This window comes from Notechis scutatus, chromosome 14, assembly GCF_049901735.1.
Source record: "Notechis scutatus isolate UNSWTSFEM ecotype Mainland chromosome 14, rNotScu1.2, whole genome shotgun sequence".
Lineage (NCBI taxonomy): Eukaryota > Metazoa > Chordata > Lepidosauria > Squamata > Elapidae > Notechis > Notechis scutatus.
In genome coordinates, this window is record NC_142022.1 from 3123950 (window position 1) to 3148376 (window position 24427).

The 24427-nt window shown below is 54.7% G+C and overlaps 1 protein-coding gene across 1 annotated transcript in view; it reads left to right on the forward strand.

Moving 5' to 3' along the window:
- The window catches only part of MEF2D (myocyte enhancer factor 2D), an 83438-nt gene that overhangs the window by 45525 nt on the left and 13486 nt on the right, over window positions 1–24427 (forward strand). Inside the window, 4 exon segments of the mRNA XM_087943719.1 lie at window positions 6260–6400; window positions 7021–7300; window positions 19955–20158; window positions 23881–24018. Of these exon segments, the coding sequence (XP_087799845.1) occupies window positions 7247–7300; window positions 19955–20158; window positions 23881–24018 (396 nt within the window). The 5' untranslated portion in view covers window positions 6260–6400; window positions 7021–7246.

Sequence of the window (24427 nt, forward strand, 5' to 3'; positions counted from 1 at the left end):
CTCTCCGCTCCTCCTTTCCCTCAGAGGCAGGCCCAGGTAGCAGGCGCTGAGCAGCTCGGAGTCTGGGACTCGCTCCAAATAGAGCTTTTCTTAAAAAGGCTGGGAAAGATTCAGGAGAATGATCCAGGGCCACTGTCTCAAATGCCCTCAAAGGAAGGCATTGGGTGGGGGGTCTTCCAGGAGGTCAAAAGCCACCTGGTGTCGAAGGGGCCATGCGATCATGTGGTGAACCAGGGGAGCGGGGGTTTCTCTCCCCCCCTGTGGTCAGTGTGGTTTCGGATGACCAGGTTCAAGGGAGGAGGGTTTGCCGTCTCTCTCCCCTGTCTTTTTAATAAAACCGGTGTTTATTTCTTCAGAGCCATTTAGAGCCAGAATTTGCAGCGTTGGAAATAAATTATCAGTTATGAAGTTTGGGGAAGATAAAGGACAGGGTGGGGGTTCCCCCCTCCCCCCAAAGGCAAAAAGAAAGTTCCTGAGCACCTCTAGAAAATGAGGTCAAGAGGGGTGACATTCGTGTTTTGGAGCCTGTTGTGTTTTCAAGGTGGCCACCCACTGCCAAGCTCCTCTTGCTGGCCGTCAAGGAATGGAAAACACCAGAATTCATTGAAACCGGCAAAGTCCCCTCCAAAAAGCCATGGCAGCCTCTGGATCTTCTGGCCTGGGAAGCAGAGGAAGGAAGGGGAAAATCTCCCTCCGCTTGGAGAATTGTTCCCAGAGGATTATTGCCCTGGCCCCCTCCCGAATGCCGTGGCAGGGCAGTTGGCACGGAGAGCTCTAGGTGGCACCCGCTTTTTCTGGAGCAGGGGTCTCCAGCCCTGGCGGACTTCAACTCCCAGAATTCCCCAGCCAGCTTGGAGGCTGCGGAAGGTTGGAGACCCTGTTGGGATCAGAGCTATTTGCTCTCACTCGTTTAGAGAGACACAGGACATGTTTCTGATTTAAAAAGTCTGAAGAACGTCAGTCCTTTAGTCGCCATTGGAAGTTACAACGGGCCTCCCCGGGGGATACGGAGGACCCAAATATGGAGGTTCCGATGGTTCCCCGCTCCCCATGGGCACATGGCTGACCTTTGGGCACTCCACCACAATGCTGTATTTATGGCCATCACACCTTTATGCTTAGGCTTCATTACGGTACTAAGTTGAGGGCTAACTCTACTGGGGCTCGGATGAAACATTGGTCTCCGCCGCCCGAGTGACTGGGTTGATCTTGCAGGACTCCATTTCAAGATGTACATTTCAAGGACTCCATTTCAAGATGGCTACATTTCAAGACAGCAGCTTTTAATTCCCTTCCCTTCCCACCCTTTTTGGCTGGCTTTGCACCACCAGCCAAATTCTAACTTATTTCTGGATTCACAGAATCCTAAATTAAACCTACGGGCTGGAGTTGAGCAACTGGCTGGCCGGCTACAATCTAACCTAAGAAATACCTCTAAACCCTCTTAGGATTTTCCCCGGCCTCCTTTCTCCTCTCTTCCTCTTCAATTTGGAGCAATCGGTTGGGAACTAAGCCCTGGGGCCCTTAGCTTTGAGGCAGCTGGGAAGCTGGCTAATTACTGGCTAATTCTTGGGGCAGAAGATTCGGGGGGGGGGGGGCAGGTGCTTGGGATGTTGCTGGTCCTTCTCTGTTTTTCTGGGTCGGGGAGAACATGTGAGAATGCAACTCTGTTAGTTTTTAGTATATACAAACTAAATAGCAAAATAACAAATGGCAATAAAACAGTGTAACCGCTCTGTGAAGAAAAGGCCTCCTACTGTAGTTCCAAAGGACAATCTGATACATTATGATCTATAAAAAGCTACTGTACATAGTGAAAAGGGAAGCCTGTATTAAGGTACTTAAAAACATAAAAAAACAAATGTAAGTTTATGGTTCAGGCCTTGTGCTCAAGATCTGCAGTCTTGGATGGCAAAATTGTTCAACTCTTATCTTAACCCTAAGAAACCGCAGACAGCTTTTTACAGCCAAACAAATAAAACTTTAAAAGCTTTAAAACGACGAGGGCTTGTTAATGTAATATAACACAATATGAACACAATATAATACAATAATACATAACCTGGACTATAGGGTTTAAAAATACACATCAGAAGCTTTGGGGAGCTTAATGGATCTTATAAATGTGTTTCTTATTTTAATCCAACAACGGGATTGAATGACCCTGCCGGGACCCCTGTTTGTTTATGGCCAAATGATACACTGGCGGTGATGTTCTTTCCCAGGTGCGTTAAAGGCAACTTACAATCTTGCAATGAAAGAAACTCGATCCTCTTTTCTGTGGCTCCGGACCCGCATTTGCGTCCTTTGGGCTGGTGTCCTTCCCCTTGGGGGGGGGTTTGCTCCGGCCCTCTAGTCTCTCTCTCTCTCTCTCTCTCTGCACCCTCAAGGTTTAGAAGCAGCACTTTTGGGCCTGGTGCCCCCAAACATCTGCTGCTATGCCTGCTCAGGCAACCCCATCTTCTCAGGCCCAGAAAAGGGGGGGGGGCCGACAGCTGTGAGCTTGGGGGCTGACAAAGCCCCCCTCTCCTGGCCCTGCTGCTCGCTTTCCCCTCCGTTTGCTGCAAATGGCGGCCATCCCTGTCCTCTGCTTACCTACTTATCTTGCAAGCAGGGGGAGGGGGCTTGGGAAGGGGGGGGGACCTCTAACTCTGTTGCATAGTAATAGTTGCCATGGAGACCATTCCCTCTGCATCCTTGCATCCTGGCTGCCTGATGTTCCTCCTTTGGCCCTGCCTCTCCACAGATTTGAGAGAGAGAGAAGGGTTAGGAGGGGAGGGGCGCCTGCCTGCCTGCCTGCCTGCCGTGGGAGGACAGGTGGCCAAGGTGCCAGTTCTTGCTCTCGGCCCTCTCTTGAGGGCACCAGCAGGAAATAGCACCTGATGCCCCTTTGGGGGTGGCCTCGGGGGCCGGTGGCTTCCCAGTTGCCACCCACTCCCCCTCTGCCCTCCCCCCACCTGGGCAGCTCCTTGTGAGCCAGATCTCTCTTTGCAAACTAGGTCAGGCTTTCTGCCCGTCTTCCGGAGCAGCACCACATGTGCAAGGGCCTGCGGAGGCCCTCCCTCTCTTCTGGAAAACGTCCCTGCTCTCCACTACCTGCCTTTCCTCCTGCCTGCCAAACTCGCCCCTGGCACGCTTGTCTTCCTCTTCCAAGGAAGCGTTCCTCTGGGCACCCCTTCGCTCCTCCCTCCTTCTCTGCTGCCGGCGGGCCCTGCGTCTGTGGCTGAGCAGACTGAGCTTCCCCTCCGGGAGGCCTCTCGGGGCCCCTTCGGCAGCCGCTGGAGCCGGTCTTGCGGGGCCTTGTGGGGTGCTCCGGGGCCTGGCCTGTGCTTACCCAATGGGCACCACTGGTTTTCCCAGCCCCGTGTGAAACGGCAGGGCTCCCCAACCAGGTTCCAGCGTAGCCAGGCACTTCCTACAAACGTGGGACAATTGTGTCTGTCTACCATCTCTCTCATTATGGAAAGCAGATCGCCAATCTGGTTCTTTGCAAGAAGTTTTTTGAGAACTTGAACATTTGAGGCTCAAATCTTTACTTGGTGCCCAAGCTCAGCAAATGCTGGGAAGGAGGGGGGGGGGCACCTAGTCTTGGTCGTCTTTGCTTCTCAGGGTTCTGGCAAGCAATGCAGGGCCCCCTCCTCGGCTGGGACTGTGCAAGCAAGTGGAGGAAGCCCCCCCCCCCCACTGCTTAAGCCAGCGGATTCTGCTTTCGGTGGAAAATACCTCGGCCGCAGCCAGAGAGGACCTAGGAGTGTTGGTTAAAGCGGCAGAGGAGGTCAGAAATGAAGCAAAATGTTAATAAACAGAATTCTTTATTGGCCAAGTGTGATTGGACACACAAAGAATTTGTCTTGGTGCAAATATTCTCAGTGTACATAAATTCATTAAGAGTCAAGAATCATCAGGTACAACATTTAATAATTACGATATTTAGGTCTACTTACCAAGCACATCTAAACTATATTAAAGTAAAAAAAAACCAAGGCATGTCATACCTTTTGAGCATCCCTAATGTTTGGAAATTGAAAGTTGATCAATTTGACCCGCGTCATGCCACGGCAAATCCTCGGCTGCCTCTGCCACGAAAGTCAGCTCAGGGAAAGCCGTTGTTCCTTTTGGTTCTGCACTGGTCCACCCGGCCCTCGAATAGCATGTCCAGTTTAGGGCAGCATATTTGAGGAAAGAGGTTGATGCCCTGGGGCAGGCCTGGAGGAGGAGCAGGGCAAGACCTCTGGGAGGACAACATTTGCAAGGCGGAGAGGCTGGCCCTGTCAGGATTTAGCCTGAAGAAGGGAAGCGTCTGCCAGGACAACTCGGCTGTCTTCAGACCTCTCCGGGGCTGCCATGCAGGCAACGGGGCAGATTGGCTCAGAGTTGTTCCAGAAGGGAAGACAAGGGCGGCGGGTTGAAGTGCAATGCAGCACATTCTGGCTGGACATCAAGAAAAGATCCCTTAGGCCAGTCAAGGGAAGCAGCTGCCTCCGCTCCCCCCAGGGCACGCCGGCAGGCTCTCCTTCGCTGGAGGTATTTCAGCAGAGGCGGGGGGGCGGGCGGGGGTGTCGTCGGTTGGGGGAGCTGCGGGGGCAGCCCCGGGCGGGGTGGGGGCTCTGGTGTTGCGATAGGGGACAGATTGTGATCAGTGGGACCCTGCCCTGCTGCTGCTGTCAGCTGGGGAGGGGTGTTAGTTGCCTGGTGAATTGTGGGAGATATCCAACACCCTCCCCCAAAACAGGAGATGCAGCCCCCCCCAATGAGTATGCAAATCTTGCCTGGGCTCAGCTGCTGCTTGGGGTTGGCAGAAGGGGGCGGGGTGGCCTCTTGCTGACTCCCCAGTTGCACCTTCCTGTACTGGTCGGGTGCTGTGGAAGCAGGTGCAGCTTCTGTGGGGGACCTGGGTTGGGTGCAGCCGGCAGCTCTGGGCATGAAAGGAATCCCTTGAGAATCCCCTCCCCATTAAAGACTTTGGTCGCCCGGTGAGGCTCTCTGCTCTTGCCAGGAGCCAATGCAGAAAAGGCCCGTAATTGTGGTGAACACCCCCCCCAGAGGCCTCCTTCCGTTCTGGGTCATTGTGCTCCTCTTCTGGCAGGCTGGCTTTTCAGGTGGGGATTCTGTTGGAAGCTGACACTCCCACAGCTGGCAGGTGGGCACCTCTGAGGCAGGGGAAGAAGGGCCTGGCCTGGCACAACTCTTCCCAGCTGCCTCACTTCGCTTGCCCCACAGACTGCCAGCCATTCCCCAGACAGCTGGGCACAAAAGCCCCTTGTGGCATCTGCTACATGAAGTGGTACTTTTTCCCATGGCAAATGTGATCTGTGGCTTGACTGGATCTTCCCATGCGTGGCAGCTCCCAGCCAGGGGCACCGAAGAAGCCTTCCCAGCTGGGAGGGTTTATTCCAGCCCCCGTTTGGGGGAGACGGGGCACTTCTGTGGGTGGGCAGAGCAAGACGCAGCGGGACAGTCCACACTGGGGCTTGTGGGAAGCAGAGGCTTGTTCTGGATTCAAGACATGGAGGAGATGATGGGGGCGCGGGTTTCCGAGGGGGTCTGTTTGGCTCGTAACCAAAGGCTTGGGTGCCACCAGAGGTCCCGTCTCAGCTGGACCAGAAAGCGCCAGGCGGGAAAGAAGGCAGTGCCAGTTGCGTTGGCTTTTGAGGAAGAGGGGAAGCTGATCTGGTGGCCTGGTACATTTGAGGTGGGGGTCCTTCTGGAACCCCCTGGAGTTTGGCTCTCCGTCCTCTGGGTCTTCCAGAGTGCCAAGCGCCCAGGTGGGAAACAGAGTGTTTTCAAAGAATCACAAACCACGAATTGATGGTTGGTTGTGGCTCTTTTGTGCCTGCACAGGCCAGGTGTGTGCAGTTTGCACTTCCTGTTGTGCTGCTCTGGGGTTTAAACTTTTCTTCCCCTTCTGCTTCCCGGGGAGGAGAAAAGGGATGGGGGCCTCTCAGAGGCCTCTCTGCCCTCCCGGGAATCATAGAGTCCGGAGGGCCTTAAGACACCCCTCCCGTCCAATCCCTGCTCACCTCTCCTCTTACTTCTTCTGCTAACTCTCAGTATCGTCTTGTATTTATTGACTGGTACTTTAATTGTTCCTTTTGGTTTTTTTAAAATTTTGCTGTTCATTGAGCAAGGAAATATGATTGATTGATGGATGGATGGATGGATTGAAGGGACTTAAGAGGTGATCAAGTCTAAACCCCTTCATTTGACCATCTCCGATAGATTATTAAACCATTCGGTCCTTTTTTTTATTTGCCTGCAGGCATCTTTTTGCATTTCTGAATGCATTGGTTGCCCTGGACTGACCTTGGCCGACCTCAAAAGAATTGAGTGGGGTTTAGGACCTGCATGAGAGAAAAATCTCAGGCTGAGAAGTCAACACGAAGCTCGGGAAGGAAACCAGGTCAGGCCTGGCTTGATGGAGGTTTGGCCAAGGGTGGAGCTGGGGGGGCTTTTTTCCAGGCAGGGGACCCAGAAACTCTCCTCTCCTGTTGCCCCCCGTTGCCTTCTGAAAAGGACAGGTGGGCGTCGGGAGGTTGTCCTGCAGCACGGCTGTACAGAAATAATAATCTGTGCACGCAAGTCGGGTCATGGCAGAGAGGCGGCCTTCCTTGGGCTTGGAAGGCGCTTCCGCTGCTGCGCTGCCAATCACCCAGAGCAGCCCTCCTGAGAAAAGGGGAGGCCGGGGCGAAATCGTCGCATTTCTAGGGAGAATCAGAAGGAAAAGCAACCTGTCGAGAGAAGTAGCAATTGGAAGATGTTGGGGTGGGGTGCCCCCCCCACGCCCCCTTTCTACTTCCCGGGGTGTCAGGAACCTGCTGCGAGATTGTCGGAGGGAGAAATGGGGGTGAACCGCATCCATGGTGTTTTTCCTGGTGTGTGTGTGTGTGTGTATACCAGGATCCCCAGCTGATTTTGGAGGAATGCGGGGGGAGGGGGAGGTGCAGGTCAAGCAGCCCCAGATCCCCTCACCCCCCAGCCAAGCCGTGGTTTTAACCCCTCCTCCCTTCTGTTTCCTTGCAGGCTCCTTCGTTCTTGTTTTTATGACTCCCCACCTGGATTTATCCCGAGTGGAATATAATGAACTGAAGAAATCCGTTCTTCCCTTCTTAATTTTTTTCTATTTTTTTCCTTTTTTTAAGAAAGCTGCTTTTTTTTTTTTTTTTTTGGATGATCGCGCACTGATTTTTTTTTTCCTTTTTAATCTTTTTTTTTGAAATAAAATTGAGTCACCTCGTATTGCGAGAAGATGGGGAGGAAAAAGATCCAGATCCAGAGGATTACGGATGAAAGGAACCGGCAGGTCAGTGGCATGAAGTGGCTTTATTTGTCTGTGTCCTTAACTGATCCCGGTGGATTCACAGAGGCCTGTGCCTGCTTGATGGGGAAGCAGAAGCGGTGGGCCTCGGTGTACCTGTCTGTGCCTGCTGGGCTTCTGGTGCTCCGAGGCACCCAGAGGGACCAGCTCAGGGGGTGGGGCTGCCTCTGCATTTTTGGGGTCATGGGGTTCTGGGATGTCTAGAGCCAGACCCCTTGAAGACCCACCCAGGCTCTTTTCCTGCTACTTCTGGGTCTGGCAGCTGCTTCCCAACCCTCATCCTTCTGACTGCATCCCTTGCGGTCCTCTGGTTCCCGTTTGGTTGGTCATACAGTCTAGTGGTTAGACTTCAGCCAGGGAGAACTCACCGGGGGGGACAGAGGCTGGCTTCTGCTGATGTCTGGAAGCCTTCGAAGCCTTCAGTCCAGAGCTGACCAGGGGTTTCACTTTTCTTCTCACCTATGAAATCAATAGAGGCAAATACCTGGGATATTTCCAGTGTGATAAAATGGGCTTCAGAATCTTGTTTTTTCTTTTCTGCTTTGCCAAGCGCTGGACCCCTGAGTGCGGTGATGCTTAAGGATATGGACCGGAAAGTCCCTCTGGCTCATAAATAAGGGATCCTTCAGGGTTTTCAGCTTCTTCTTCCTCAAAATTCCTGGGGATCCATCCAAATTTAGGATAAGGATCAAGGAAGCAGTTTCCGTTTTATGTTACTTGAGAGACTGCTTGATGTCATGACTGACACAGGCTGCCTTTTCCAACTTCATGTCCGACTTTGCAAGGAACTTCCCCCAATTCCAACAGTTAAACCAACAACAGTTAAACCAGCATTTCTGATGTCTTTTGGAATCTCTGGGTGGGGAAGATGATAGGGTGGTTCTAAACTTAGCTTCCCCTGTGTCTGCTTTGAAGTAAATGAGAAAATTCTGGCCTTGCAGTTGTTGGGTTTCTGAGGATTCGTGGATTTCCCCAGGGTGGGGTGGGGGGGGGATTCATCTTATCCTGGTATTAAAGGGGAAACAGACTCCCAAGTTGACCTGGGAAGCAAAAAGCGTCGCTTCCCAGGAAGCCCGTGACTTCCCTTCGTCTCCCTTGAAGCAACGCGGAGGATGACTGGAGGGCCAACGGAGAAGTAGGGAAGAGAAGGGGGCCACCACGCAGTGACATTGGCGAAGGAGTTTTCCCCGCCTCTGGTACCTCTTAGCAGGGGCTGTGTTGGTGCAGTCCTAAACTCGAGTTTATCCACCCGCTTCTTGTGTTTGCATAACACGCTATGGCCCCCCTAAGCCAGGGCTCTCCAACCGTGGCAATCTTGTGGACTTCAACTCCCAGAATGCCTCAGCCAGCTTCGCTGACCGACCGCTAAGCCACACCCTTCCCGGCCCTTTGGGGACCGAGGTCTGAGAGTGACCCCGCTGGTGGCAGATGGCCTGTTCGGATTTCCAGCCGCCCGGCCGATCTGCTCCCTTGGTCCCCTCTGCAAATCCTATTAGGGGGACGCAGGAAGAGCCTCCTTCAGCCTCTCCTGGCCGAGTCTGCTCAGAGGGCCAAGGTGGGGAGGAGCCGGGGGGCTGGGGGGCCCTGGCTGGGGGAGACCATCAAAGAGGAATGCTTGTGCAATTGGACGGGGGGAGGGTGGGGGCGGCTCATAGAGGCTCCCAAGCACCTGTGTATGATGTGCCCCTATTTGCCCGTGCTCTGAAGTCTCTTTCAATCCACTTGGACTCCCGAGGTGGCCGGTCTTGAATCTGAGCAGAAGCTCAAACCTCCCTTCCCCCATTGAAACCCCCCCGCAACTCCTGGCTTCCCAAACCTCTGGAGGCTCCATTTCAGTGGGCAGCTGAACTCCCAGGAAAACTGCCTTGGGGGTGGGGGGTTGAGCAGAGGAAGGAGGCCGCTGCCATCATGACCACCAACCCCCCGTTACACAGCACACAGCCTCTCTTCTCCCCCGAGCATAATTGGTGGAAAGAGGCTCTGTGGACCCCCGGATGGAGCAAGGACAGGCTGCAGTCCCCGTCCCCCCTGCACATCCCTCTGGGAGGGAAGAAGCAATGACACGGCTGCTCATCCATTTTAGGCCCTTACAAATCTTCGAAATAAACTGTACAAGAAGGTGCTCCAATGAATCAGCCGGCTGTACGTGGACCATATATATTGTTTTTCTTGGCTTGACATGGAAGGGAGCCGGCCTGGCTTCCGGTGATGTCATGGAGACCCCTGAGAGGGTTTCTGGGCAGCAGTAATGGGAGTTTTTTGGCACGGGTTTTTTTTTTTCTGAGTGTTTTTCAATTTCCCAAGAGCCTCCATTCCGACTCCTGGCTTGTAAACCTTGGGATGAGGTACCATCCCTTTATTCTTAGTGACATTTTTCTTCAAGTTGACAGCAACCTTGTAATATATGAAGTATGGAAGGGGCGGGAAACGCTGTTATTTTGAGGAGAAATGCTACATTCATGTGCAAAACGATGTGGATTTGAATCAATCAAAAGTCCCATGACTGACTGGCTGGCTGAACGTTCTCGATCGTGTTTCTCAGCATTCTGCAGCGATTTAGAGTAGGAGTGTGCAGAATATTTTGAATTTGAACTGTTTTTATGTTCCAGGGCCAAATGCAGCCTTGAAGGGCCCCCTTTCCTGACTTGAAGCAGCAGTAGCTTTTATTGTGGGGAGAGACGTTGCCACAGCTTTGGGGGCTGTTTTGAGGACACGCGCTTCCCAAATGATGGAAATGGGGTTTGAGGCTCAGGATGAGCCTTCACGGGTTCCTGCATTTCTTACGGCTGTGGCCTTCATGGCTCCCTTTGAGGTGCTAAGGGCAGATGGCTCTTGAGCACATGGCTGCTGGGAAGCTGGACTTAGCAGGATGCTGGCTAAATCCAACGGCCGCCACCGCTGGCTTGTCTAGGGTGGGGCCCATTTCACACGAGGCAAAGAAGGCAGATGGTGGAGGGTGTTCTTGGAAACCAAGGAGGGTTGGCAGGGTGTGTGGTTTTAAGAGGGAGAACCTTCAACCCACAACTCAGGCCTTGGGCCCTCGCTCACAGTCAGGTCTTTTCCATGGGGCCAGCGGTTTCTGTGGCTCTTGGTCCACCGTGAAGGGTGGGGGTTTTGCCCCATTTTACGAACTTTCTTGCCACATTTTCTTTAGTGAACTTAGTTCGTTTACTTTATTGTCATTGCACCTCGTACAACGAAATCAAACACCATCCTCAGTGCATATCATGACCATGAAAATAAGCACAAACACACATCCTTCACCCTCCACACAATGAACTGAAAACGCCTGATATTGCATTCATACTGCACTATACAGTAGAATTCAAAAGAGCTCCTGCCCTGGGATAGAAGCTGTTTTTCAGCCTATTTGTCCTTGTTTTTATTATCCTGTACCATCTGCCCGATGGTAATAGTTCAAAAAAAGGTGTGCCCAGGATGAGATGGATCTGTGAGGATGTTCTGAACTTTCTTAAGGCAGCGGGAGCTATAAAGCTCTTCCAAAGAGGGGAGAGGGCAACCCATGATCCTCTGGGCAATGACATTCACCCTCTGGAACGCTTTCCTATCTGCCCCCGTGCAAGCGGCAAACCATACAGAGGTGCAGTGAGTTAAGATACTCTCTCTGGTTCAGCGGTAGAAGGTCCCCAGCAGTGAGGTGGGGAATGGGAGGGAGGTCCCGCCTTTCTCCAGTGCCCCAGAGCTCCCCTCTTTCCCCCTCTTTGCTTAACGTCCCCATGAAGCCCCCGAATGAGGGTTTAGGGTCCTTCCCAAAAGCAGCCATGCAGGCAGTGAGACAGTGGGAGGCTTCTGCCTCCTGGGAACCTTCTGGGTGGAAATTGAAGCCCCGGAGGCCACAGGCCTGCCCCTCTCCCTGCCGTCCTCCCCCTGGGTGGCTCTGTCAAGGGATGGACTTGGAGGCGACTCTGCTCTTCGCCCTTGGAGGCTGAGACAGCTCTGGCCCTCTTAGCTCCTTACAGCACCCGACGACGGTTTTTCCCTGCACTGGGTCGGACCGATAACTGATCGCCCACCTTCTGAGGAGTGGGAGGGCTTGTTAGTCCAGCCCCTAAGCTTATGCAGGATGGTTAGGTTGGATCACGGTTGGGCTGCCTTTTGCTGGTTGCTTCATTCAGCACCCAGAATAATGTATTTGCAGTTGAGTTTCCGTTAGGAAACGAGTAGAACTTTGCAGAGTTCCTGGGAGCTGTGAAAAGCAGAGAAAATACTTGGCAGGCTGGGACGTTCTGAGGGGTGGGTGGAGATCCCCCGTGAAATAGGGCCAAGGGAGGCCCCTGCCTGCAGTCAGCCCCTCTCTTCCCATCAGGGCAGAGCTGGGGGGAGGGAAGGGGGCTCTGGGGGCACCCATCTAGGAGTGTTGGGTTTCAGGGGAGCAGCTGCTCCTTGCAGGGGGTCACCTGCCTCCCAGGGAGATGTCCGTCCTGCAGGTGGCTGCCCTGGTTGATCTCCCCGCTCACCGCAGAGCAGGGGTGGGGGGGCTCGGCTCTACTGGCCTCCTCCGTACCAGTCTGGGTGATTCAGGGTGGTGCCTCGGCAGCGGGATGTCCTGGGAGGGCAGCAACAATCGCACGGACAGCCTGGCTTCAGTGGGCGTCTTGGCAAGATTAGCGTCTAATCCTCCCTTCAGCCAGAGGGGGCTGAGCTGCAGCAGGTCCTCACCGCTGGCATCCCCCCCCCCCCAGAAAGGAGGCCTTGGAGGAGTGAGCAGCCATGGGCCTTTCCTGGGGGAGAGGGGGGACAGAGGCCCACAGCATTGGAGCCTCTCGTCCCGATGGCAGAGTGGATGTTGTGGCAGCAGATTTGCCTGCGGTCGGCCTTGGCACAGCCTGTGCCAGGCTGGGACCCGTGGCCGTCCCCCCCCCCGGCAAAGAGCTTATGTCCTAGTGGAAGAGGATTTGGCGGCCCTCTTAGACTTAGAAGGTTAATGCCGCCAGATGAAGCCTATCCTGGCTGAAAGGGCAGCGGAGGGAGAGTCCCTGGCAGGGTCACAGAGACCCCCCTGGCCGCCCTCAAGCCCAATTCAAAACCAGCCCAGCTAACCTGAAGGGACAATTCCCTGTAAAGCAAAAGGCAGAGGAGCAGGAAGCTCCCTAGGAGCCAGGCTCAAATTCCCTCCCGGCTGAGCTGCACAATTGGTTGGCTGTTCCTGGAATCCGTGACCGAAAGAACCAGACCGCATGAATGTTGCCCCAGGGGAGGCCCTGCTCCGCTCCCCAAACCCTTTGGGGCCCACACTCCAGTGATGTCAAGGGGTGTGGGGTGGGAGGGGGGTGTCTCCCTGGCTCACCCATTACTTTATTGTGTCATGGAATTGGGAAAGGGAGAGTGGCTGCAAGGACGTAAATAGGGACAGCAGCACACCAGAAGCTGGTTGCTGGAATTGCATAGCTTTTAAGCGCCTTATTTCTCCTCCTCCTCTTGATCGGTTGATTGTGGACTTGCAACACCTTAACGTCACATTCCTCTGCTCAGTCGTGCCATTGTCTCCCAAACCATTTGCAAAGCAGAAATAAATTTGAAAGTAATGCATTCTGAAGCCTTGAATGTTCCAGCCAAACAATATTTGAATGCAACATTTTTGGCTATTCAGTACATTCACGCTGCCTGCAGAAAGCCATTCCTACCTGTCTTGTTTGTTTTGTAATTCCTGCCCTGTCTGGATCTACTGGATCTCTTCTACTGGCCCACCTGCCACGGGCTGCCTCTGAACCTAAGGATGCGGCCGCTGCTGTCCGTCCACCCACCTCTCCAGGCAAACACAGAATCCCCAGCCCTGCCATTTAGCGTGGCGAGAGTGATGGGTGCCTCCCCCAAGGGGCAATTTGGGGTTGATCAGAATCCTAGAATCTTAGGGCTTGAAGGGGCCTCAGAGATCATCTAGTGCAACCAAGGGGATGTCCAAGCTTTCCTTGAAACCTCCAGCAATTGGGGGTGAAGAGCGCTCATGCTCATTCGGTTGTGCTGCCCCAAAAGAAGACAAGAGCTGGAAAGCAGGCTTCCCCTCTGGACCCAGGAGATTCAACCAGGTGGAACTGCTGCCTAGGTGACCCTGACAAGGGAAGCGGGGAGGAAGAGAGCAATGGTTCGGGCCCTCTTCTCATCCTCTCAGTTTGGGGGGTGGGGTGGCGGGTGGGCAGGGTTGGTGATATCGGGAGATGTCCCAAGTGGGCGCTGAAGGTTTGCCTTGTGCTGGCTGGTGCGTTTACGCTGCACTCCTCGCCAGGAATCACACCCGTTGCCGCCCCCCCTGCCCCCATTCAAGAGATTTCTCCAAAGGGCTGCAGATCCCTTGCCCCCCCCCCTTGCCCTGAATGGCCTGCTGGCGAGGAGGACAAGCTGTGCAGGATCCCATTGGTTGCCTCTGTGGGTGTCTGTGTCTGTGTGTGTGTAGGAAAGGGCTTATTCTGTGCCACCAGCTCCCCACTTCAACCAGAATCAATCAGAATAGAGCTGGAAGGGACCTTGGAGGTCTTCTAGTCCAACCCCCTGCTCAAGCAGGAGACCCTACACAATTTGAGACAAGTGGCTGTCCAGTCTCTTCTAGTGATGGAGCAGCTGCAGCTTCTGGAGTCAAGCTGTTCCCCTGGTTAATTGTTCTGTGAGGAAGTTTCTCCTTAATTCCAGGTTGCTTCCACCCACCGTTTCTTGTCTTGCTTTCTGGCACTTTGGATCCCTTCTTCTTTGTGGCAGCCCCTCAAATGCTGGAATATTGCTATCATGACACTCCTAGTCCTTCTTTTCCTTGGGCTGAACATACCTAGTTCCTGCATCTGTTCTTCATATCTTTACGTCTCCAGGCCTCTAATCATCCCAGTAGCTCTTCTCTGCACTTTTTCCAGAGTCTCAATGTCTTTTTTGTAATTTCCTCCTCCACCTCCAAGATGGTGTCTTGCCATCTCTCTTTTAGATGTCCATGAGGTAGCCGGCCATTGACTTCTAGTTGGTAGGCAGTCTTGGCCACAGTGGGAGGTGCTGCTCCCTGGTCATGTCCATACCACCGGAGTCGGCCTTCTCTCATAAATAAACACCAAAATGTTGCCGAATGGTGTCATTTGTGATGTGGCCAAGAAGGGTGGTGCCCGATATCCAACGGAGCCTTTTCATTTCCATGGCATGGGGAGAGCTTTCGGTCCCAGTTGCTGCTGCCCAGCATTCAGTGCCATATGGTGCAACAGGGGGGAAGGTTGTCTTGTAAAACTTAGATTTAAGACAGGTTGGCATTTGTCCGTCCCGTAACACACCGGGGAGTTTTCCCAAATGCATCCAGGCTGCATTCACCCTTGCTCACACCTCGCCACTGAGGTCACCATGGCCTTGGAGGTGGAGATCCCAGATACCGAAAAATGTCCACCTTCTTTAGGTTTTCTCCATTGATTTGAAGAGTTCCGGGGTGGTGACTGTCTTTAAATACTCCGTTTTCTTGATACTCAGGCGGAGTCCGAAATGATTGAGGGGATCATCCCATGTTTGAACCTGCTGCTTTTAGCCCACCCCTGGTGGTGGAAGCGAGCATAACACCATCCGCCTAGAGCATGGAGTCCAGGTGTCTTCCGCTGCAGGTCACGCGTGATTGATCGATTGATCGATTGATTTAATTTATATTGCCACCTATTTGCCCATGGCAACTTGAGGCAGCTTACACAATGTAAAACCATATTTAAAATGAAAAATAAAAATAAAAAACAATAAAAAGTAACAAAAAGAATCAAATTAATAAAGTACAACAGAACAAAATCTGGAAAAAAAAAATTATTCCCCAATTCTCACCTCCCGCCCCAGTGACAGTAGATCATACTAGCCCTTGGATGGACTCCATCCTGCTCTGGGTTCCCCAGGCCCGCTGGCAGAACCAGGTCTTCAGGGCCTTCCGGAAGAGTATTTGGAGTGGGGGCGGTTCTAATCTCCGGGGGAGCGATGTTCCAGAGGGAGGGAGCCACCATGGAGGGGTGGCCCTTCGCCTGGGTACGTGATGGTGTCCATGACCAATATCAACAGAAGAGGTGACAGTGCAGAGCCAACCACCACCGGGAATCGGTTGGGGAGCCCGGCTCGGCTGCTGGTGTTCTTATGTAGCATTTGGACCCAGTCAGTGAGCGGTTCAGGTACTCCGTGGTCCCAGAGGGCAGACCAGATCATTACCAGATTTTGTAATGTGGTGACCAAAACTGGATGTGCTATTCTTAGTAAGGTTTTATAAAGAGGTACTAATACTTCACGTGGTCTTATGCCTCTGTATATACAGCCAAGGATTGTATTGGCTTTTGGGGCTGCAGCAGCACCCTGCTGGCTCATATTTAGGTGACCAGCCACGAGCACTCCAAAGCCCCTCCCACCAGTTATAGAAAGCTTCCCCCCCCCCTCCAAGTTTTTGCTGTGAATTTTTGACCAGTCAGGCTGCTGGTCATTTGCTGGTGCTACAGAGATGCGGCTTTCCTGGGACACGGCAACATTCAGGGTCCGATTGTTTCCTTCCGCCCATGTTTGGAGGAGTTTGGGGGCTCGGTTTGCGCAGCTGTCCGTAGGGGGAAGGTGGGCTTCTGGCTGGTGCAACTGACTAGAGACGCTGCTCTCTTCCTTCTTGCTGGCATGGCGGGAGCCGGAAGTGGGTGCCAAGCGGACGGGCTTTTCACAGCAGAAAGAAAAAAAAGCGCCATTTGCTCAAATACGGGGGAAGGCGTGGAAGGGACGGTGCAGGGACTGGAGAGAGGATGAAACGGATGGAAGCTGGATTTTCTTACCCGGGGCATCGCCTCTGCCCCCTTTTCCGATTTCCCCTCCTGTCCCAGTCCGGCTCCTTCCCTCCCCCGGCCCACTGCCGCCCACATCTGCAGGGTGAGGTGGTTGAGGCCTGGTGCATGCGCCCGCCTGTCGGGTTTCCAGCCATGCCTGTACATGAAGCGCTTTGGGTGCAGGAAACTCTGCACATAGGCAGATACATGCCCATTTGAAGAGGAAATGCCTCCTGTCGGTGGTTTTATCTCGTGGGCTCCGTCCTGCAGGGACAGGCGCTGCCCCTTTGGGCCCCCCAGGGCCCCTCTGCCCCTTCGCCTCCTTTGCCCAGCCTTTCCACGCACGTGCTGGTGGGTTCTTAGGCAGTTGGGGGCGGGGGGGAACCGGATGAAAAGAATCTTGCTACAAACATCTGTGCCTCCACATTATGTTTGTGGTTGGGTTTTTTCTCCCTTCGCGGCATCCGTGCGCCCATTTGTTTATTATTTATTTGTTTGCGGTGGTTTGTTAGTGGCTCAGTTGCTAATGGCTCCGAGTAGCTTTAACCAAGCAGTGAGACAAAAGGCCGAGCAAAGCCCCCATGGCTGGCAGCAGCCAAGGCTGGTGTGGAGGCTCCCCTCTGCAGAGCCCTGTTGTTGTGGCTCCAGTGGGGAAGGGGTCCTGGATATTGGGGGGCCGGCTGTTCTGGGGAGGAGGCCACCAATGAAAAGGTCCTGCAGAAGCTCTTCTCTTGGTGGGGTCTCGGGGGTCTTCAAGGAAGGCTCTGAAAAGGACAGCCGGCATCCAGGAGCTGATTTGGGAGGGGGGTCCCAGGGGGAAGCCAGAACTCCCTGGGTTGCTGCACATTCATGCCAGATGCAGCTTCCAGATGTCACTGATTCCAGCCCTGACCAAAGCCAGCCTCCTCCTCCTCCTCCTCTTTTCTTTTTTCTTTTTTTTTTATTTATTTATTTTCCTTCTGCTCCTTTTCCTCCTCCTCCTCTTTTCCTCCTCCTCCTCCTCTTTTCTTTTCTTTTTTATTTTTTTTTTTTTTTCCTTCTGCTGCTCTTCCTCCTCCTCCTCCTCCCTTTCCTCCTCCTCCTCTTTTCTTTTTCTTTTTTTTTATTTATTTTCCTTCCTCCTCCTCCTCCTCTTTTCTCCTCTTTTTTCTTTTCTTTTTATTTTTTTTATTTATTTTCCTTCTGCTGCTCTTCCTCCTCCTCCTCCTCCTCTTTTCCTCCTCCTCTTTTCTTTTCTTTTCTTTTTTATTTATTTTTTTTCCTTTTTTCCCTCCTCTTTTCCTCCTCCTCTCTTTTCTTTCTTCCTCGTCCTCTCCTCTCCTCCTTTCCTCCTCCTCCTCCTGTCATTTGGCCTTAAAGTCTACTTGGGGGCAGAGAATGAGCCGAACAGAGGAATTAATTCTCCTCCTCCTAAAATAAGAGCCAGCCGTGTGGCAGTTTCAAGGCTGGGGAGCCGCGGCAGCCTCTCCCTCCCTCAACCCGAGAGAGGCTCTGGGGCGAAACGGTCCCCAAGGGCAGCTGAGGGGCATCACCACGTCCCTCTGCCCAGACATGGCCTTGTGCCCTAGTGCTGCTCATAGGAAACCCACCGGTCCGTGGCAGGTACAGATCTTGTCCCAATGAGCAGCCAAGGGAAGCTGGGGGCAGGCATGGCTGCCTCCTCCGGAGGACGAGGCCCAAGAGCTGCCCTTGGGGGGTGACAGGTTTATTGGGCCTCCTGCAAGGGAGATCGGGTGGGACAGACACCCCAAGGTCAGCCCAGAGACCAAGGACGGGCAGGGGGTCCCTGTCTCACCTGACCGGGGGCGACAACCCATTCCCCAGGGGGCTCCTATGGGGAGCAGCCTCCTCTGGGTTTTCTGGGTAGGGGTCTCCTTGCCCTGCCCCCCTCCCTCTGCCTTTCCCTCTGCTGCTGGGTCCCTGAGGGCCAGTCTGTGCCCGGGAGGAAAAGGGATTTCTCCTCGGCCGGTCCCAGCACCTGGAGGAGCCCAGCTGGGCTGGCGGGCTGAGCAAGGGCCTCTTCTCCCCTGCCAGAGGAGGGTGCCGAGGAGGGCTGTGGGGCTGGCAGATGAGGGAGAAGCCCTTGCCTCAGATCTGGCAGCTGCTCCACAGGGGAGTCGGAAGCTTCCTCCTGACAAGGAGGCCGCGTCCTGGCAATGGGGCATCGGGCATTTACTGGGGGAGAGCACCTCTCTCTCCTTTCCCACAAGACCCTCACTCCGGTGGGCAGCTTCAGGGCACACAAAGAGGCTGCCCGGGACACATCCCAGGGCAAGGCTTCCTGGCTTGAGCAGAGAGGATCTCAGGGTCTTGGGTGCTGGGTTCAGGTTCAGAAGAGGCCTGCTCCACCACTAGGAAAGCCGGCTTCCAGCCGGGTGGGCACTGGGTTGCCTGGCATCAGCCCAATCCCCTGCCCGGCATTTGGGAAGTCAGCTGCGTACCCCCGCCCTTCAACCCACCCCTGGCTGCAGCGCCAGCCCTGTGGGGATTGGGGGGAGGGGGGGCGGTCAGCAGCCTTGCCCTGGGATGGCAGGCGGGTGGAGAGAAGGGGCTGCCTGCCGCTGACCTCCCAGCGCTCTTGCCTAGCGCTCTGCCAGCCCAGAGCCTGGCCACGTGACTCTGCCCAGGGCAGAGGAAAGAGCGAAGCTGTGATCCCACTTCCTGGGGGTTGGCGGGGGAGGCCTGGTGGTGTGTCCTTCAGCACTCCGGGCGGATGAAAGGCGATTAGGAGTCAATCTTATTAACCACTTTGCAGCCTCGGCTGGCCGTAGAGACAGCGAAGGGGGACGGAGCCCTTCTCCTTCCCGACACTCTGCTCCAAGGTGGCCAACTGGCCCTCCCCCTTGCAGCTGGTGTGGCAAAGGGACACTGGATCCGGGAAGGTCCCATGGGTGCCATTGGGCTGGTTCTGGTTTTCGACTTGTGACCCTTCAGAGGCAGGAAGGCCCTCAGCCGAGAAAGGTGGACGTGAACTGGGTCACGGGCAGGATCAATGATCCAGTGGGCTGAGATCAGGTGGGCAGGGCTGACCCCAAAGCCCCCCCCCCACCTATGCTAAGGAGAAAATCCTTTTGCTTTTTGTAAAAACCAGGGCAGAAGCTCGGAACAAGACGGGGAGAGGAAATGGGGTTTATTCCACGTCTCCAGAAGCCGCAGAATTAATTGCCAGGGATCGGGAGGAAAAGCCCAGGGCTGGTAGAGTCGGTGGTGGGGACGGACTTTTTGAAGGACTTTCGTATTTATTCTCTCTGTGCAAGTTCAGTAATCGTCTATTTTGTGCAGCTTGGATCTTTCGATGACAGAGTTGGTTTTTAAACCCAGCGCCATCTTATAATCTGCCTTGTTTCCTCATAATTAAATACCTTTATTCCTGCCAGATCCTTGTAAGTGATTATATTTGAACACATTTTCATTTTTATCTCTTTTATCACTCAATGTTGGGAATGTCACTTAAAGCTAAAAAAAAAAAAAAAAGATTCTATCCCTTTAAAAAAAGAAAAGAAAGATTTTATCTACCTTATATGGGCGTGTCCTACCTCCCGAAGGAAGGGTCGATCCTATAGTGCCAGGGATGGTTATAGAATTTATTTCATTTCCCCCCGCCCCTTCATTTTGTCAAAAAAGGAGCCCCAGGGAACTGGCCTCCGGAGTCACTTCTCAGCCACGGCCTCCATCTTGGGAGAAGAGAGAAGGAAGGAAGGAAGGAAGGGGTGTCGGGGCCAAGGCGGAGAACTGAGCTCCTCTCCCAGGTTTCCTCCCGATTCCGCCTTCCGAATCCGGGGAGGGTGTGTGTGTGTGTGGAGGGGTGGAATCTGGGTGGTTTCCGATGTGGGCGCGTCCTCGGGGCTCCCCTCTCCCCCCGCTGAGGCGGCTCTGCTGTCTGCCGCAGGTGACGTTTACCAAGCGCAAGTTTGGGCTGATGAAGAAGGCCTACGAGCTGAGCGTCCTGTGCGACTGCGAGATCGCCCTCATCATCTTCAACCACTCCAACAAGCTCTTCCAGTACGCCAGCACAGACATGGACAAGGTGCTGCTGAAGTACACCGAGTACAACGAGCCCCACGAGAGCCGGACCAACGCGGACATCATCGAGGTAGTGTGCCCCCGTCCTTGCCCGGGAAGGGAGGGGGCGGGTCCCACGCCTGCGCTCACCCTCCATGCCGGCCTGCAGAGCCACCCGCCCAGCCGTGCGGGAGACCAGCTGGAGAGCCTGGCTTGGCTCGGTGGATCTGATCCCTGCCGGGGCTCCGGGGAGAATCGGGGTAGGATTTTAGCCTTGCTCCGTGGCCGTTGAGCTGAGCAGGTGTGCCCGGGATCCTAAGCCGCAGGAAATGGGCAAACCCTCACCAGCCACAGTACCTGGAACTGGCTCCATTCAGCCCCGCAGGGGACACCCTTCAGCGGTTGTTCCGAGGTGGCGTGGTTCTTGGTCAACGGCCTGGGACCACGGTCAGGGCCGCCACTGTGGCCACGCAGGGTGTGGATCCTGCATGCTCGGGAGGGCTGGCCGGAGGTTTAGTGAGAGAGTCCTGGGAGGGAGGCTGGCCGGCTGGCCTTTCCCTCCGGCCCCCTCGGATGGCTTCCCAAGGAGGGACCCAGGGAGACACGCCACTGCCGCCATTTCTTTTGTCACCTTTCAATGAGGATTTGCCCGTGGGTGGCTCTCCCTCTGCGCTTGGCAGGGTCTAGACAAATGAATGGTTTGGCTGGGTAATTATTGACATTACAAGCGAGCAGAAATTAAGGCACACAAAACCTTTAGTCATTCAATTTATCTGCTCGAGATGGGAGAGACCAGGGACGGGGGAGGGATCGTTCTGCAGGGAGGGGGTGGGGATTTTGTGCCAGGTGCACACTTAGGCATGCACTTGCACTCTCGCTCACATGGACGTTCACGCACGCACACACACGCACACACACAGAGTCACTGCAAGTGGAACAAAATATAAAGAGGTCTAGGACTTTGAGAGTCGTTTCCCGTGTGGGGAACAACACTTGAGCTGTTTAGGAACATCCAGCCTTCCTTGGCTGCCCTTTCAAAGTCCACCGTGAGGCTAGGAGGGCTTGTGGGTGGGGGGTGTGGGAAGAGGCTGACCTGCCTTCTCTCTTTTCTGCCCCAGGCCACCCACCACCAAAACAGGTCTCCCCCACAGGGCTGCTGGAGACCCTGCCAGCCAGGGAGCGTGAGGCTTTTTGGAGAGGGGCTGGTCTTTGCTGGGGTCACCCGTGGGATGGGCCTGAGCTTCTCCCCTTGCACCCAGCTCTGTTGGCAGTGCCCCGGTTGGCCCTTCATTGCAATCCTTTGGCGAAGTGCGGGGACTCGGGGCCCGTCCCCGGATGGCCGTCGTGGCCGAGCGAAGGATCTTCTGGCATGAGCTTCCCGCAGCCCATGCAGGAGAATCCGCGGCCGTCTTGACCCCCCAGCCCCCAACCGGAAAGGGCCTCTCCTTGTTTCCTATCAAGCATCCTATTGGGCGGAGCAGCCTTTCCAGGTGGCATGGCTGTCTGCCCATGTGAGGAAACGTGAGGAGTGTGGCAGGACTCTGCTAAGCTAAAAGCTCCTCTCACTGATAAAGCCCCCATCTTGGGCCCCCCTCCACAGCCCCCGGCTTCTCTCCAGATGAAAGCCCCCGGCTTGTTTGGCATTGGGCACAAAGCTGCCAGGAAGTCACTTGGGGCAGAGGAGAAGCGAAATGGGTTAATCCAGGTAAGATGGGAGGCCCCGCAGCCGGGAAAGCAACTAATCTGAACGAAGGATTAAGGCTGTCCTAGATAGGTCTGCCTTCCCTGGGGTCTTGGCCACTCTGCCTGGCTGCGTGTGTGTGTGTGTGTGGTGTGTGTGTGTGTGTCCCTGCCACTTATTGACTTCATCACCCCTGCCTTTCAGAAGGGCAGTCTCCCTACAGGAGGTGCCTCTTTGGGGAGACCTTCACTCCCTTTCCGAATCCAAATGGAAGCGCATTTTTCTTCCAAATTCCTTTAACAACCTCGAGTAGCATTTTGAATATTTTGAACAACCTTGATTACATACCCGACAGTTCAGTTGGGGACTTAAAGGAGAGAGCTGAGTCATTTGGGCTGGCGCAGCCACCCCCAAACCGGTGGGTGCTGTGGACCCAGAGCCGAGTGGTGAGCTGTGTGCCCTCCCTCGGTTGCTGCCTTCTGTGCGTTGTGTTAGTTTTTCCAGTGCGGTTGGCAGGCTGGTGATGAGCAGGAGTCTTATTTTTATTTTGTTTGCTCATTTATTTATTCATTAAACGTCTGTGCCACGGAGAGGCGCTTCACTCCGGCCGCGTTGTGGTGGCTGTGGGAAGGTGCCTTCCCGGCTCCAGAGCCCCTTCCTCTTCCTCTGGCCTTCCTGGGCCGCTCCGGAGCTGGGAAGAAGGGCAGGTGGGGCAAGAGGCTCAGCTGCCCTTCAGAGGGGGAGGGGTGTGGGGGAGGACAGCTGCTCTCAGCCTCGCCCAGTGTGTGAATCACAGCTGGGGAGACGTGCCGGCCGCCTCCTCTGGCCCCCTGGCTCAGGGTAAAGGTTGGCGCTCTTGCATTCTGGCTCTTTCTCTCCCAAAGTGGCTTCTTCCTCCTCTTCCTTTCTAAAATTATAATTCCATGAATTAATCATGGTCACTCACAGCCCATGAGTTTCCACTGGGGGGAAATAGCCATGTTTGCTCTGGGAATCCATGCCTGTTTAGCTTTATTTCTGCACCTGGGGTCTTTTCCCTCTGCTGCTCTGCTCGGGGCATGGATTTAATCCAGAAGAGCTTATCTTTTTTTGGCTGAAATGACCAATGACCTTTGGAATCTCTCTCTCTCTTTCTCCCTCCTTTCCTCTCTCCCTCTCCCTCTTTTTCCCTTCCTCTCCTCTCCTTTCTCTCTCCCTTCCTCTCTCTCTCTCTCTCTCCCCCTTTCTGTCTCCCTCTCTCTCTGTGCTCTCCCCCTCTCTCCCTCCCCTCTTCCATTTCCTCTTTCTCTCTCTCTCTCTCCCCCTCTTTCTCCCTTCCTCTCCCCTCCTCTCTCTCCCTTCCCCTCTCTCTCCCTCCCTCCCTCTCTCTGTCTCCCTCTCCCTCTCTCCCTCCCCTCCCCCTCTTCTGTTCCCTCTCCCTGTCCCCCCTCCCTCCCTCCCTCCCTCCGTCTCTGTCTCTCGCACGTGCACAAACACACACAATTTCTCATTAGTCCAACCAGAGATCAAGACTTCTTCACAAGCTTGCCACAAGTTGACTTTCAAGAAGGATTGGCAAGTGGGGGCTCCGTAATGGGGTCTAATTGCTTCTGGTATTTTGAAAACACCATGATTAAGTGTGGCAGCGGAAGGCAGCCTTCAGATCAGCTGCCATGCCTGGAATAAATACTTGGTAAACATGCCGTTTGATGTTTTCCTGACACGCCGGGGAAGGAAGTGTGCCGGCGCTTCTCTCCTGCCTGGGGAGAGATCGGCCTGTGGGCCACTCAGGAGCCGCCAAGCAGGTCCCCAAGATTCCTCCAGATCCATTGGGATCTCTGTCCAGTTCCTTTTATTTCCTGGAACCGAGTTCTGGGGTTCAACCTGCCCTTGTCGTCTCCAGGAAGCAGAGCCACTTCCTGCTGGCCCTGGGCCTTGCAGGGACCCCAGATCCGGCCTGGCTTGGCCTGAGGGCCACCCTGACCCAGCAGGTGTACGAGGGGGACCCAGTGGAACGGCAGGGGAGGAGGGGGCCGTTGTGCGGCGGAGGGAGAGGTTGCGTGGATCTCCTCCACCGGAGCCGGGGGGGGCCTGGCCTCCCGTCCCCTCCGCCCCCCGAGGCCCCTCCTGAGCGTCTCCCGTTGTGCTTTCAGACCTTGCGAAAGAAGGGGTTCAATGGTTGCGAGAGTCCAGAGCCCGACGGGGAAGACTCCGTTGACCAGAGCCCTCTGACCGAGGACAAGTACCGCAAAGCCAGTGAGGACCTGGACAACTTCTTCAAGCGCTACGGCGTAAGTAGCCGCCCCCAGCCGGCCAGAAACCCCTCACCGTCTCTCTCTCTCTCTCTCTCTCTCTCTCTCTCTCTCTCGTTCTCATCTGTTTGTTGGATTCGACCCCCCCCCCCTCCCTCCCTCCCTCCCGCCCTGGCCGGACAGGCGCTGAACAAGAAGCATAGAGAGGGCGAGAGCGCCGACGGGGAGGACATCTTTACCCTGACACCCCAGACCAAAGAAAAGTATAAAAAGATTGATGAGGAGTTTGATAAAATGATGCAGACTTACAGGCTCACAGTGAGTAACAGGGCAGCCCCCTCGCTCCCCTCCGCGTGGGCGGGGCGGCTGCCGGGCGGGGCAGCCCTGCACGCCCCCAAGGCATTAACACGCGTGTGGACGCTCTTCCCCGACACCCGCTTGCCTTGCC